General features: G+C 40.5%; 1 protein-coding gene across 1 annotated transcript; it reads left to right on the top strand.

Annotated features, from left to right (window-relative positions):
• Positions 1–1,609: 1,609 nt before the first annotated feature.
• LOC123019420 (von Willebrand factor-like) lies at positions 1,610–14,185 on the top strand. Its single transcript, XM_044422270.1, has 4 exons — positions 1,610–2,494; positions 5,015–5,054; positions 12,291–12,388; positions 13,849–14,185. The coding sequence occupies exons 1-4, from the start codon at positions 2,402–2,404 to the stop codon at positions 14,041–14,043; spliced, it is 426 nt and encodes a 141-aa protein (XP_044278205.1). The 5' UTR covers positions 1,610–2,401; the 3' UTR covers positions 14,044–14,185.
• The last annotated feature ends 1,803 nt before the right edge of the window (positions 14,186–15,988 follow it).

Consider the following 15,988-nt stretch of genomic DNA (forward strand, 5'->3'; position numbering starts at 1 on the left):
AATTGGAGATATGAAGGGAAAGTTTCATGCAAAGATGGGTATGATAAAGGACCAAAATTGCAGGGACCTAACAGAGCCAGAAGAGATAGAGAAGAGGTGGTAAGATTACACAGAAGAACTATACAAGAAAGAGGTGATAACCATGATGACTTCGAGCCAGACATCCTGGAATGTGAAGTCAAATGGGCCTTAGGAAGTCTGAGCAACTATAGCTAGTGGAGGAAACAGTATTCCAGCTGAGCTATTCAAAATTTTAAAAGACGATGCAGTTAAAATGCTGCACTCAATATGCCAGCAAATTTGGAAAACACAGCGGTGGCCACAGGATTGGAAAAGTTCAGTTTTCATTCCAATTTCAAAGAAGGGCAATGCCAAAGAATGTTCGAACTACCACACCATTGCACTTATTTCACATGCTAGCAAAGTTATGCTCAAAATCCTACAAGCTAGGCTCCAGCAGTATGTGGACCAAGAACTACCAGAAATACAGGCAGGATTTCGAAGAGGCAGAGGAACTAGAGGTCAAATTGCCAACATACGCTGGATCGTGGAGAAAGCAAGGGAGTTCCAGAAAAACATCTACTTCTGCTTCATTGACTATGCTAAAACCTTTGATTGTGTGTAACAGAACAAACTGTGGCAACTTCTTAGAGAGATGAGAGTCCCAGACCATCGTATTTGTCCCTTGAGAAACCTGTATGCGGGAGCAACAGTGAGAACTGGACATGGAACTACTGAGTGGTTCAAAATTGGGAAATGAGTATGGCAAGGCTGTATACTGTTGCCCTGCCTATTTAACTTATATGCAGAGCGCATCATGAGAAAGGTGGGGCTTGATGAATCACCAGTTGGAATTAAGATTGCTTGAAGAAATATAAACAACCTCAGATATGCAGATGATACCACTGTAATGACAGAAAGTGAAGAGGAACTAAAGAGCCTCTTGATGCAGGTGAAAGAGGAGAGTGCAAAAGTCAGCTTGAAGCTCAATATTAAGAAAACTAAGATCATGGCATCCGGTCCTATCACTTCCTGGCAAATAGAAGTGGAAGAAATGGAGGTAGTGACGGGTTTTATTTTCCTGGCCTCCATGATCACCGCAGACGGGGACTGCAGCCAAGAAATTAAAAGACGCTTGCTCCTGGGCAGGAAAGCTATGGCAAATCTAGACAGCATCATAAAAGCAGAGACATCACCCTGGCAACAAAAGTGCGTATATTCAAGGCTATGGTTTTCCCAGTTGCAATGTATGGCCATGAAAGTTGGACCATGAGGAAGGCTAAGCGCTGAAGAATTGAGGCCTTTGAATTGTGGTGCTGGAGATGATTCCTGTGAGTCCCCTGCACCACAAGGAGATCAAACCAGTCACTCCTAGAGGAGATCAACCCTGACTGCTCTTTAGACGGCCAGATACTGAAGATGAAACTCACATACTTTGGCCATCAAATGTGAAGGAAGGACTCACTGGAGAAGAGCCCAATGCTGGGAACAATTGAGGGCAAAAGAAGGGGACAGCAAAGAATGAGGTTGATAGGTGGAGTCACTGAAGCAGTCGGTGTGAGCTTAAGTGGACTCTGGGGGATGGTGGAGGACAGGACGGCCTGGAGGAGTGTTGTCCTTGGGGTTGTGAGGGGTCCGACAGGACTTCACAACTAGCAGCAGCAGTAATATTAGTATTACTACAACACCATTAGTGTACATTTTGCTTTACTAGACATCATTAAAAAGAGATTTATGATCCAAGGAGCTTACAATTTGAATGCTGAGACTGAGGGAGAAACTGGAAGCAGAAGAGAATGGTATGGTAAATATAAGAAGACCATTTCATCAACTTCTGCTTTCTTCCTTTACCAATTGTGTGACTGCTAACACAATTTCTTTTATTTTACTTTTCTGCTAAGTATATCTCTCATTTTCCTTTCCCTGTAATTACATGCATATTCATTTTCTATTCATTGAAATGAATACCCCCACCCACCACTCCACCACCATCTAATGTTGCTTGCAGCATTGGCGTTTTCTGTTGCAACAGAATGAAATTTGCAGACATGGGATTAATTTGCCATACCAGGTACCTGCCAATTTTCTGACACTCTGGAGGAAGGCTTAGAGGCAACTGAAAATGGGAACATCTCCTGTACATTTTCCATAGATATATAAGACATTTTCTGTTTATAACATCAGCATTTTCTGTCCGAAAATCATGGAAACTTCATGCAGTTCCCAACCCTGCCAAGGCACCAGACCTCTGCATTTCAGGCAGAATGTGCAAAGGGTCCATCTTTTTAGATGCAGGTTTTATTTTGCATTAATATTTATGCCCTGGCAAGATCCTTGGATGCCTGAAGGATTCATGCTACCGAAAATGCAACGAAAACAATGATGTGGCATTGATGAAGAGATGTTTTCCAGGGAGACAGATGCAGCCAACAGTGTGAAGCTGGCATTTCTGAACACCCATCTGGGAGACGTGCTAGCTGGAAGGACTTGTGAGGCAGGTACCTGGCTGGCATAATTTGGTCACAGAGAACAGGTAGTCAGGCTTTGACATTTGACTTTGTAAAGCTGTAAGCAGAGAGATCAGTTTTGACATTTAATGTATGGCCATTTTGCCCAGTGAATTTGGAGGCAGAAGGAGAGAGGCAGAGTCAAGTGTGCTGAGACTAGCATTTCGTCAACATCCAAAACAGGCCGCTTTAGTTAGCATTAACCAATGCAACGATTGCTAGCAGGTATGTTGCAGGTGGTATTTGGTCCCTGCACCACACAGACTCCCTGCCTGAGCTGACAGAGCTGCTCTTGGACCTGGTGTTGAGGACCTCTCCAGGATGATGATTATGAGGGACTCAAATTCCATGCTGAGACTGCTTTGTCTTGGGTAGCTCAGGAATTCCTAGCTACCAGCATGTCACTTGCCCAACATATGAGAAGGGTCACACTCAGAACCTGGTCTTCTTGACTGGACAGGAATATGGTGAACTGAAAGTGTGTGTCGGGAGCCATCATTAACCTTTTTGTCATGGTCAAATCACAGTATCCTGAGATCTAGACTTGTGATTGTTCTTTCCCTCTGCAAGGGTGGGGGATGCATTAAAATATTCCATCCCTGGAGTGTGGATTCAGTTGGATTCCAGAGGGTCAGGGGTGGGGTGGAATTCTAGCTGCAATGGTTGGTGCCCCTGTTGTGGTCTAGATTGCCCTATAGAATTCAGAGGCAATCTGAGTAGTAGACACCTGCATGGCACCATGGTACACAGCAGAATTGTGGGCACAGGAGCAACTGGGAAGACAACTTGAGCACAGGTGAAAGAAAACCTGGGCTGAATCTGAGCAAGAGCTCACTATCAAGCCTACTCCGTGGTGGTAAATGTGGCAAAGAGAGCTTTTGTATTCTGCCAACATTGCATCCTCTCAGTGCTGCCCAGCAGAGCTGTTCCAAGTGGACCATGGCCTTTTATGTGTTGACCCTAAAGAAGATCAAAACCCTCAGACAAATTTGTGCAGCACTTACAGGATAAAGTTGTTCATATTTGGCACAAATTGCACTCCACATTTGACCCTGGATATCTTAAGGAACACCCTTTCCCACACATACCTAACCAGACCCTAAGATGGAAGTCCTTCTCTGAGAGCCACCTTTAAAGGAAGGAAGGTGGCAACAAGGAGAAGGGCCTTTTTGGTAGTGATGTCCCATTTATGGAACCAACTCCCCAAGGAGGTGTGCCTGGTGCCAATGCTATACACATTTTAGCACTAGGTCAAAACCTTTTTATTTTTCTGTTATTGTAACCGTTGACTAGAGCTGTGTTTTTATATTGACTTTTATTATATTTGTTTGCAGTTTTGTATAGATTTTATGATCATTTGTTATGGTGTTTTAATGTTTAAGCATTTATATAAACTATTCTGAGAGCAATGTGCTGGAGAATGGTATATAAAAATCTTTAATATATAAATAATAAATAATTATTTCTGGGTTCCTTAGTAATGCTTAGGCTCTTTGTAACACATGGGGCCAAAGATGTTGGTGATGCATACTTTCATTTTTGACACATTGTACATTTTATTAGCCAAAAGGTCTGCCATAGGGACCTAATCCTGGATTGGGGCCACTGCAAAGGAAAGAGAGATTTCACTTGTTTCCTCTTGTGCTAATGAGGCATTAGTCCCAAGGGAAGTGGAATGCAACATGGCATTCGATCACTCTCTGCATCATGTTGAACAAGGCAGTAGTTACTCCAGGACTTAGGTAACTCAGTGCACAAAATGCTGGCTAAGGTATTTTCTCAAGCAAAGGCTGCAGTCAATGAGCCCTTTAGACTGGAAGAAAGGGTTTTGCATCAAGGCTAGTCATGATCCCCTGAAGGAGGAAGAGCCATAGCAGCTGGGGAAAATGGCCGTGAAAAAGTAGACTCACCAAGGTTGGGAGCCCACTCTGGCAGAGTCTGGGCTTTCAGTTACCCCATCCGTGTTGGGTGCGTATTTCAAGTGTTAAAGTGGCAGCGTCTGTGTTGTTCCATGCCCCTATAGGACTGAAGGATAGGAAGCTCCTGGGAGCCATTCTCAGAGCTTGGTATCAATGAGAAAGTCACATCTTCAAGCTAGAAAAGCATATAAGGGGCAGCAAGAACTCCCCTGGAAGGGCTACCTAGGGTTAGAAAATCCTTCAGTGCAATGCCAACTCCAACCACACTATGAGAAGCTGTATGTTTTCCCCTCTGCAGTCAATAGCTGTTCTGCAGGGGAAGATTTTGATGGAAGCTGAATCCTGGTAACATCTCCCTCCCTCCCTTCCTCCCAGAAACACAGTATGGCTCCAATCCAAGTTAGGCAGAGTGTCCAATTCTAGCAAATAGCAAATACATCTCAAACATCAGTTTGGGTCTTAGTTCCACCATTAGCTGCCATAAGTTCAAAGATCTGCTATTCTAAGCAAAGATCAGAGATAGCAAAAGAGTTTGTGTGTGAGAAAGAGTGTTGTTTTCCTCTTAAATGACATGTGCTCTCTTTTTAGGGTAAAATTGCAAACATTGACAATACTTGCTGTAAAAAATGTAAGTAGCTATCCTTTGTTTTGACTTCCTACTTTAGCACATTTCCAAATACTATGTTTTAATGGAGAATTTGAATGAGGGTAAACAAGGGCCAAAGTGGATGAAACTTTTGTCACCTCCGCTTCATTGATTTTTTTAAAAAATAAATAATCAGTGCAGGGAGGAGGGGCAAACCAGGTCAGGACTGTGGCATGGTGGAACACAGTGGGACAATAAGCTTTTTTTCCTGTGTTGGCCCTGATTGGCGTTGCCCCTTTCCCATGCCTGTTACTGTCAGTAACACCAATAGGTATTTCTTTCAACTAGGAATAGCAAGGATGGTGGGATGATTATAACCAGTCTTATGGGCAGAACCAGTCTTATAGCCTACCCATATATGCGCATACACACCCACCCACCCACACCATGATCCCAGTCCAGCTTGCACAGGATGGGGAATGCAAGCTAATATTTTTAATGTATACATGAGAACAAACAAAATGACAAAAGTGACTTAAAGTACTTTTAAGTCCTGTTGATTACAGTAGAAAAAATGCAAAAGCACGTACATAATCTCCATCAAAACCAGTAGGAACCTCAAAGTATTTAATTTGCCTCTTCATTTTGTGCCTTATTATCATTTTTAGAAGAAAAAGAAAATTCTCAGACTGTATGTTAAACATGTATAAGTTGTGGAGCAATTACTATGTCCCATAGGAAAGTAATAAATCAAACTGTTGACACTACCCATTGCTACTTGAGTGGTGATGGTGCAGTGACCAGTCATCACGTCTGGAAATGGGCTGCACCAGTAGACATGAAAGTGCTGTACAAAGATGGAAGCCAAGTGGTGCTAGTCATGGTTAGGCATTGCATTAGGGTTGATAACCCAGCTGCCATTGCCTTTATGTGTGGTCACTATGGCCAAGCAGCCAATATGGCCAAGCAAGGTTTACTGCACGACTACAGTGTTGGCAGGAAGAGTGTGGCATGCACACTATTAGGAAGGTAGTTAGAGTGACCATTAGAAAGGGAGTTATCAGGACCAAAGGGCCCTGCCCCAGGGTATATACCCCAGTAGATGTCTAAGCATGCTCAGTGCTCAACACAGGCCTGATGGCTTTTCATGTATGCAATAGATGCAACTGGTTATTAAAACACTCCTCGTATAGACTTGCAGCAGGTGCAACATGTACCCGTAACTGAGACTGTACTTCGAAGCAGAGGCACATTCAGATTATTGGATCATGGAATAGTAGAGTTGGAAGGGACCAGAAGACCACTGGGTCCAATCCCCCTGCTGTTGCAGGAAACTAAGTTACACCATCCCATTCAGATGATCAGTAGGATGGCATTTCTGTATAAGAATACATCTTTGAAAATGTAACAGGGAAGCATGTCTCCAGTTTCAATTCAGAAAGAATATATGGATTATCCATAAAAATTCTTGGGAAGTACTGTTTAAGTGTGGTCTTCCCCCAATCTTTTTTTCTTGATCAGTCCTCAAGGTAATTCTTTCACCAGACCCTAAATGAAGGCTTACATTACCAAATTATATGTATAATTATAGAATTTGTTTAGTCCTAAAAACTATCTTTCAATTGAAGGTCAAAATGTCAGCACTGCATCACTCTCCATTCTCTCTCTCTCTTTCTTTCCTGTCTCCCTCTCTCCCCTCTTTCTTTTCCTTCTGTTCATGTGCCAGTAAATAAAAGATGGGATGCACAGTAGGCATCACATTGTTGACTCCTATTCAGTAATTCTACAATTCAGCAATTCTACAACAATTCCAAGTTCCTTCTTTATTGCAGTATTGTTGAGTCAAGTATTCCCCATTGTAAGGAATGGAATCCAAGCAATGACGATACGGTAGGCAAAGTACCAAGCAGCAACAGTTTAATACGTTCTGGCCAGACCGGGCACTCACCCCAAAGGTAGTGCACTGGAGGAGCAGCCTTTTATTCCCTACTTCACGCGCAAAGTCCCTGCCTCCTTTCTCCCATTGGCTGGGATACTGGGAATTCACACTCTTCCCGTCCGCCTTCATCATACTACTCCTTGGTATGTTACCCCACCTGCTCATATGTCCCATGTTCATGTTAATAACCCTCTGAGTCATAGTAGGAGGCAGCATTAATATGCATTAGCTAATTACACAGCTGTACTTTGGGTTCTAAGTTCAAAAGTTTAATGCCATGTCTACCAATTACATCTTGTAGTCTGTTAGTTTGTGTTAATCACAATAACTTTATTAATCATCAAGTGATCTGTATAGCTTTACCTGTTCTAGTCTATTAATCAGAATACCTTTATTAATCACTAAGTGATCCATAGCTTTAGTTGCTCTAGTTTGTTAGTCACAGTAATCTTCTACTTCTCACACCATGTTGTAACAATGCATTTGGTTTTTTTTTTTTTTTTTGCCTGGATGTGGAACTTGACATTTGTTCCTAGTGATTTTCTTTGTGTTCTTTTCAGTCCAGCACTCCAACCTAATAAGGTCACCTTGAATCTTCTTTCTGTCTTCCAGGGTATTAGCTCCCCCCCTCCCACCCCAGTTTTGTGTCTTCTGAAAATTGGATAATTGTTCCCTGCACTTCTGCATCCAAGTCATTAAAAAAAACATTGAAGAGCACTGGGCCCACAACTGAACCCTGCAGTGCCCCACTTTATACCTCTCCCCAGTTTTAGAAGATGCCATTAATGAGCCCTGTTTGAGCGTGATTCTGTAGCCAACTGTGGATCCACCTGATTGTTCTCTCATCTAGTCCTCTTTTAGCTAGCTTGCTGAACAGAATGTAATGAAACACTTTGTCAAATGCTATGCTGAAATCAAGGTATACTATGTCCATAGCATTTCTACAGTTCATCAGGGAGTTAATCCTATCAAAAAGCAAAATCTGATTAGTCTGACAGAACTTGTTCTTGACAAATCTATGTTGACTTGCATTGCAGTAATAATTGCGTTGTTTTCAAGGTGTTTGTAGTCTGACTGTCTTCTCCAGAATTTTCTGAGGGATTAATGTCAGACTGACTGGTCTGCAGTTCCCAGGTTGTGGTGTTTGCTCTCCCTCCTCCTCCTCCTCCCCTCTCCTCTCCTCCCCTCTCCTCTCCTCTCCTTTCTTGAAGAATTAAGAATTCAAATATGGCATGGTCACTTTCCCTCAGAGTTCCCATAGCTGCCACTTTGTCCACTAGATCTTCCCTTTTGCTTAGTACCAAGCCAAGGATATCTGTTCCTCTTGTTCCTTTCTTCTCTTTCTTTTGGAGGAAGTCATCTGTAACACATATTAGGAATTTCTTAGAGGGGCCATTTTTTGCAGAATTTGTCTCTTACAAAATTTGTCTCTTACAAAACTCATCTTTTACATTTTAACACATACATGTACAGTAGTTATTTGCTTGAATAAAGTAAATAAAAATATGCACTTGGGGACACTGTTGAACTGGGAGCACATCCTACTATTTCTACGTATTCTCGAATGTGACCCCATCTTGATTTCTTATCTAGCAACCTTTCTTAGCAAAGCAACCTTCTGGAATGACCTGTTAGGTAGGGCAGCCACATTTCTAGATGGAGCAATTCCTCTCCTCCACTCACAAATGGAGAAGAGCTTCTCCTTCACTCCTTCATGCAACGAGTGTGTTAATTTAGAAAAATGGATATGTAAGAGTCAAGTTAATCAAAACTTTTATAAGAAAAAAAGGATGTTAAGGCACCAGGTGATTCCAAAAGGTGTAAAACAAACAAAATGGTTTATATTGTAACTTAGAAGAAAAAACATTTGTGTGAGGCTTGTTTTCTCAAATCTAGTTTGTTAGGGTACATATGTTAACCCCTCCTCGAGGATTTCTCCTTCTAATCTTTTTCCTAACCTTTGTATTTTCTAGTTGGAACAGACAAGGGACAACTGTTTACCTGGTTAACAAAGGACTATGTGACTAGAAATGAACTGTGCTTTTTTACAGGTTGCTGGGTTGATTTTTCTGCCCAGAAACTCTGGAAATTTCTCATTGCTGAACTGCACACATTAGGAAAACCAGAAATCAGGTCTGCTTTTCCCAGCTGCCAGCCAGCCAGCCAGCCAGCCAGCCATTGGTAGCATGCACAGCAGTGTTTCTGTTCCTGTAGGGCTGTTTTCAATGTTCACTATCAAGTTCCTGGAAAAAAGCGGGGAAATGCCAGTATGATTGTTAGTACAGTGAGTACTTTAAAAGAGCAAAGGGTAACATTGGGGAGATATATTTTCAGATCACTTTAATTATTGCTTTAGTTCATCCATTAGCAAAACAAAAAAAACCCTATTCATAACCCTAATGGCTAAAGAAATTCCTCTTACAGCAGGCAAGCAAACATGCCTGTATGGGTAGTAATCACAGCTGAAGGTGAAACTGAAAAGAAAAGTTCAGTGAGAGGAGCTTAACTTTAGCCCATAATACAAAGTTCTAATAGGCATGTGTTTTTTTTCATGATCACTTAAATAATTAAAGGGTGATTGTGATATGAGAAATCTACTCTCAGTCAGGCAGAGTAGACATTGGGGGTCTCTTTCAGATGAGGCTTTTTCAGAGGGTTCTATTGTTTAAATAGCTCTTGTTTTTAAAACAAACTGACATTCTTTAATAAAGGTTTCATTATTGGTCATGTCACAGATTAAAAGACTATTTCCATATACCCCCAATCCTACAGGTGTTGAAGCAGAGCTCTAGAGTGGGAGTGGCACAGCCATTTGCCCCACTCTGGCTGCAGGGCTGTACTAAAGGTTTTATCCAATAGGCAGAGCTGATCTCTTGTGTGTGAATTTGGACTATTTATTTATTTAATATTTAATCCTGAAATTATTACTTTAAATATTTTAATTTAAATATTGAATCCTGAAAGCAATGGATCGATCCATTGGTTGATTTTTATTTTATTTTCATTTAAGGCCTTTAAAAATGTTCAGATCTGATAAGCACTGTATAAATATGTTTTGATCTGTCTTGTCCATTCAAAGCAGCTAATCAAGCAGAGTCCTGTTGGATCTGACATCTCAAATAAAAGATGAGCATAACAGTGACAGTCTGATGACAGTTATTTTACAGCAGCATTTGTATCAACTATTGTAGCTCTTGGTTTCTCCACTCAGATGAGACTTTGTTAAAGCAGAGCTAGCATCTGTACACCAACAACCAGAATTTCTTTTCCTCCCAGCATGAAATGTGAAACCCTACAAATAGTGGAACCCCTCCTGCACAAGAAGAGCATGCAGTTTGGGGGCATTAAAAAAGCATACAAAGGCATGGAAAACTTGGGTGTACTAATGTAAACTACAGAGACATTATAATGAATATAATCAAGCTAACAAAATATTTGTTAAAGCCTAGACAAGGGATGACTAAATCTGACCATTTCAGTTATTCTCAATTTCTCATTTTTCTGACCTTAAATCCATCCCATTCCATCCTGTTTTCACAGTTTGCCATTTTTAAAAGTCCACATGTGCATGCATTTCATGTGCATTTCTTCTAATGTATACATTTTGTACAAAGTTTTACCAAATATATACACTTTGTGCAAATTATTCATTATTTTCACCAATTTACATTATTTTGTGCACACATTTTCCAAATACCCACATTTTATATATCTTTTAATCAGTGCTTTTTTTGTAAAAAAAAAAAAAAAAGTGCCAGAACTCACGTTTCCACCGGCAGTAAGCACATACACCAATCCCAAGCCGAGCAGCGTCCCAAGCAGCGATCTCTCACTATCAGATAGCAGACACAATAGCAGCTTGCAGGCACTATGTTAATGATGTTTGCTGCTGATCTGCTACTCCGTTCAAAATCACTTCGTAAAATCCATTGAAAAAAAGGTGCTGGAACACCATTCCGGTGCGTTCTATGACAAAAAAGTGCTGCTTTTAATTGAAAAAATAAGAAAAATGCACATTGTGAAGCATAACTGCATGTTGGTTCATGAACTGTAAATTAGTATCAGTGCGGCTTAAAGCTGAAAAAGGCTTTAAAGAAAAATGCCATCAGCAACTTGTTAGGATATTTGTAATTAAAGCAAGAACCCACACCACCACTATAAACAAGAATTTTATATCCCCTGAAGCCTGTAACAATTCCTTTCTTTTGCAGAGCCAAATAATCAATGTATATTTTAAAAATCCATATTTTGAAAGAAAATACATTTTATAACACATATTTGAAAGTTTTTTTAGAAATAATTATTTGAGAGAAAATGTGTGTGCAAATGCATATTTAAAGGCAATTTTAAAAATGCAGATAAAACAGGCATGTGTGAACACATGTAAAAATTATATGGATCAGAGATGGATTGATTTACCCACTGTACTGGAATCTCTCATATTTATTCTTTGAGTTCCTCTTGTTTAAAACAATTGTTGGCAGTTTTGCCCTCTACTTGCCCTGATATTGAATCAAGTTGTCTGAGGCACCCCAGATGTTCTCCTTTGAAGGAAGTGGATAGTCTATCAAGGTTCAAAGAAATCTGAAAGCAAGACTTCAGAAAAGGACATGCAGCTATCTTTATCTGATGGGAAGAATTCCCTCCAATCATAGAATCATAGAATAGTAGAGTTGGAAGGGGCCATGAAAGCCATTGGGTCCAACTTCCTGGACACCAATTTACACCACCCCACTCAGATGACTGTCCAGTTTTGCCTTGAATGTCTCTAGCATAGTAGAGCCCACCACCTCTCTAGGCATCTGGTTCCAAATTCTGAACCTGAAAGGAAAGCAGGATTCCTAGGATTCTGCATCTTTTTCTTTTTCTTTCTTTTTTTTTTTTTTTTTGGGCAGAGCTCTCAGTTGACAAACCTTCTTTCTAGTGGTGGTAAACACTTGTCATCCCTCACCTCCTGACCCAACATCATGCTTCTGAAGGCCAGTTGACCAACTAGTTGGGTCAAGCTTCTGTATGTTAGGGGATTATTGGAGGATTCTGAAACTACTGGTGCTGCTAACAACAACTCTACCAGCTCATTAAGAAAAGCTGATGATGTGATAATGTAATGTGATAATCTGCATGTTAATTCATCATATACATCTACCTATAGCATGTGAAACTGAGCCTAAAATCTTCAGCTCAAAGTTTGTGAGCTGCCTGTGGTCCACAATTTTGCTACAGATGTGTAACAGAAAACAAGAGATAGCTTAGAGTGACAATCTGCACTGTTAGAATGCACAAAGTGCCTCTTTCTACAGATGTGCTCATTGTGTGTGCCTTCCTTCTTACTCTCTTAGGCATAGAGCCAGAATGCAAACAAGTTACAGGCAGGCTGGAATATGTGAAAGTAGATGATTGTGTGAATGAAAATCAGCTGAATATCCACTACTGTGAGGTAAGTTATTTTATGAACTCAAGTCTATATTCAGAGGACTATAATCTGAAGACAGTGTATGCTGGATTGTGGCTTGCCTTGGAAACAAATTGCACAGAGCAGGCCTCATTTAGGAGAGCCTTTTGCCTTCTTTTTGGAATAGCAGTCCTCTCTGTCTTGCTTTCCACATGCCACCCCCTTCCCAATCCCAGTTTCTTAAAATATGTAAAAGCCATGAAGGCAAGTTCTGTGAGCACATAACTTTAGGGGCAGGTGACACATTATGCTTACAACAAAACCCAATTGGTCCCTTTATTTAAGGAAAGGAAGCTTCAGAAGGGAAGCTTCAGGAAAGGAAGCTTCAGGAATGTACATGCCATGGGGTGGGGAGGGCCAGCAGCTAAAATGGAAAAACAACCATCAAGGAAAGTAGTAATCATTCTCTTTCCTGCCAGTTCTTTACTTACAGTTTTTCAAGTGAAGTTTTTCAAGCTAGTTTGTTAATAACCCTCCCACATTGGGTCCAGTCTACCCTGTGCCTGTCCATCATAGTTCTGATTTTGGTGAAGAAGTAGTATTGAGAACTATGCCAAGGATTTCAGGCAAGGCTCTTTCTTAGATCCTGTAGAGAGCCCATTGAACTAGAGATCCCAAGGTTTCACCTGGGACTATCTGCATACAAAGCATGCACTTCATCACTGAAATACAGGTTGTGCCTTTATACCTCATGGCCAGTTTTTATACATATCCCTGTTCAGTGTATCAGATCTTAATAGTAAGTTGATAAATATTTAATTGCTTCTATAAGGGCAGAATTATTAGGGATTTCTATAAGCATAGCATGGAAGGCATTCAGTCAATTATTTAAAAAAATTAAAAGTCTATTAAAAGGCCTGTTTAATCATTAGCTTTCTCCATGGCAACCCCTAAAGCATTTCTAGAAATTATTGACAAGGCCATTATGACTGAGTACTGAAGATTGTTGCTTGATCTGTTGCTTTCCTTCCTCTTCTTTGTTTTATGTTGTATCAGAAGTATGCACTCCTTAAATATTACTTTGTGTTGTTATGTAATCACATACCAATTACCTATATTATATATTTATAGAGCAACCATGTAACAAGGGAAAACTACATGGACCAGCCTTTCTCACAAATAACACATGCAAATACAGTTGTTTGCCCACCTTGTGAATCATGATTACTCACTGAACTTGATGAATACAGGAGAGCCATGGTTAAGGCTGATGCGCATGATGTAATACAAATGGTTAAAGCTAATCAGGGAAGAAAAACAACAACAACAGGAGGAGGAGAAGTATGTGAAGGTGTTAGCTGAATTCCAGTTTTCTAAGCCATGGTTTGCGAAAAGCTAATCTAACCTTTGCTTGAGAACAGTTCACACAGCAGCATCGATATTTTAGTCTGTAAATAATGTCACAGGTGTCATCTGTTTCTCCCCCTCCCCTCCTCCACTTTCAGGGCAAATGTGAAAGCAAAGCTGTTTATAATATTACCACAAACCAGATTGAGGATGAGTGTACCTGTTGTTCTGCTACCATTATCGATTCAATGAAAGTGCCCCTCCGCTGTGTCAATGGCTCCATAGTACATCAGGAAGTCTTGAACGCCAGACAGTGTGACTGTTTCTCTCGGAAATGTAAACCACAAATATAATGGAAGTGAACCATTTTATCCAACTGCAAGAAATTTACCATTTCTTGGGTATTTTTGTTTTGTTTTTGTATGTTAATAGTGTTCTTCCAGCTAAGCATCCATTGTAACAAACCAAGCAATAAATTCTTAACTTGTGTAGCTACACAGTTTGAATATTTTACTTTCTGACAGCTTCATTGTTGCCATATTCCTTATTTTGAAAAATTACACCTGCCAGCACTAGAATTCTCTCAGTGGCCTGCGGGGGTGGGGGGTTGAGGCTTTATTTGGCTTGTGTGTAGTTGCTGCTACTGCCCCTGCTGAAGAATTCTGATCCAGTGAAGTGTGCATACAGTGACTGGGATCACACAACACAACAACCCATTGTACATGACAAGCCATGGTGAATGGCTGTGTCATGTAAATCTGAACCACTTCTTTCAGTTTTTTGAGTACAACAAACCACATTGACAACCCATGGCTTGTTTTAGCAATTACCCTGTATTTTAGTATGTACACTGGGTTGTTGTGTCATCCAAACCCCACAAACAAACCCTATCATGATAAATGGTGAGTGAGCTGCTTGGCAAGAATAGCAAAACCCACCATTGTTTCTTTGTAAGGTGCTTAGCATGATGTGCAGACATGGCTGCCACCACTTACTTCAGTAGAGTCTAAAGATGGACCATGAAGAGCCCTCACATTTCTGTTCAAGATGGTTTGATCTTGTAGAACATTCACATACAAATGTGGCCTGTTTTTTAAAGAGGTCTTTTAAGGTTTGTAATATCAGCTCAGTAACACTCCCTATCAGCCTACTCCCCAAACTTGCCTAGCCAGTATATGTTTGAGGAAGGGGGAAGGGTGGTAGCAGCAGCAGTGGAAGAAAAGGCCTGACTATCAGGCAGTTTCTGAACAGGATAAGTTTGTATCTGATTCCTTCCATCTTATCCCACCCCCCACACCTCTGACCTCAGATGAGAGATCCTTCAGTATCCAAAGACTTCTCAGACAATGTCCAGGGGCCATAGGATCACTCATCTGGTGATTTTTGTGTTTCATCTTTCTGGTTTCTGTACATCACTTAAACAAGTTCAACGAAGTGTGGAAGAGCAATAGAAAGCTACTTCCTGCTGTGAAGTCTGGCTTTTGCATCATGGAGTGATTAATGTAAAGGATCAGAACTATGAGCAGGTTTGTGATGGAGATGGGGAACCAGGCTGTGTGTCCAATGTAAACTGTGTTTTATGATTTATAGTCACTCTTTAGAAATTTTAAAAATTCAAAGGTCGTCTTTAAGGGTAAAAGGTTTTTTAAGATAAACTTCTATCTATTCCCATAAAATATGTAAAACAAAATTAGCAATAGGTAAAAATCAGCAGTAAAATGAAGGCTGCAATCCTGTTCACATGGACTTGGGAATAAGTCTCATTGATCTCCTTTGGAGTAGATCTGCATCAGATTGCATGAAAAAATGTGCACAAAGCAGTTTATAGGAAGTGTACAAAAGGCTAAAAATCAGTATTAGTTAGCACACACAGATTTAAATTTAACAATCACAACACTTTCTGAATAAAAACATTCAAAACAAACCTAAAAGCAGAAAAAGGGCCTCACCATATTATTTTCCCACAGTTGGACTTGGAATTCATTAGGTGATTTGAGTGGTTAGCTTACATTACACTAATTCATGAGAATTATGCTGAATCAGAATGACAGTTCCAGGACATGCTGAGAATGGAATGCTTCATCAAAGCACCTCTTGTCACAACTCTTTCTTACACCCACACATGCACATGGATGCCCAGGGAGAGGGGAGGGAATGAAAATTTCCCACCAGGGGTCCGTCTTGCACACAAACAATAATTACATAAACTACATAATCCTGATAATTTGAAACTACTCCAGCTTTCAGTTAATTTAAGAAACTTGGTTTCCATATTTGGCTCCCGTCTGGTTCTAAATT

Source organism: Varanus komodoensis, unplaced genomic scaffold, assembly GCF_004798865.1.
Source record: "Varanus komodoensis strain SLA01 unplaced genomic scaffold, ASM479886v1 scaffold123, whole genome shotgun sequence".
Taxonomy (NCBI): domain Eukaryota; kingdom Metazoa; phylum Chordata; class Lepidosauria; order Squamata; family Varanidae; genus Varanus; species Varanus komodoensis.

Excerpts from the sequence above, each read along its gene's own strand:
- LOC123019420 (XM_044422270.1), top strand. The coding sequence starts at position 2,402 with ATGTTTTCCAGGGAGACAGATGCAGCCAACAGTGTGAAGCTGGCATTT. Across the intron at positions 5,055-12,290 it reads CAATACTTGCTGTAAAAAAT|GCATAGAGCCAGAATGCAAA; the intron begins GTAAGTAGCTAT and ends TTACTCTCTTAG. Across the intron at positions 12,389-13,848 it reads TGAATATCCACTACTGTGAG|GGCAAATGTGAAAGCAAAGC; the intron begins GTAAGTTATTTT and ends CTCCACTTTCAG.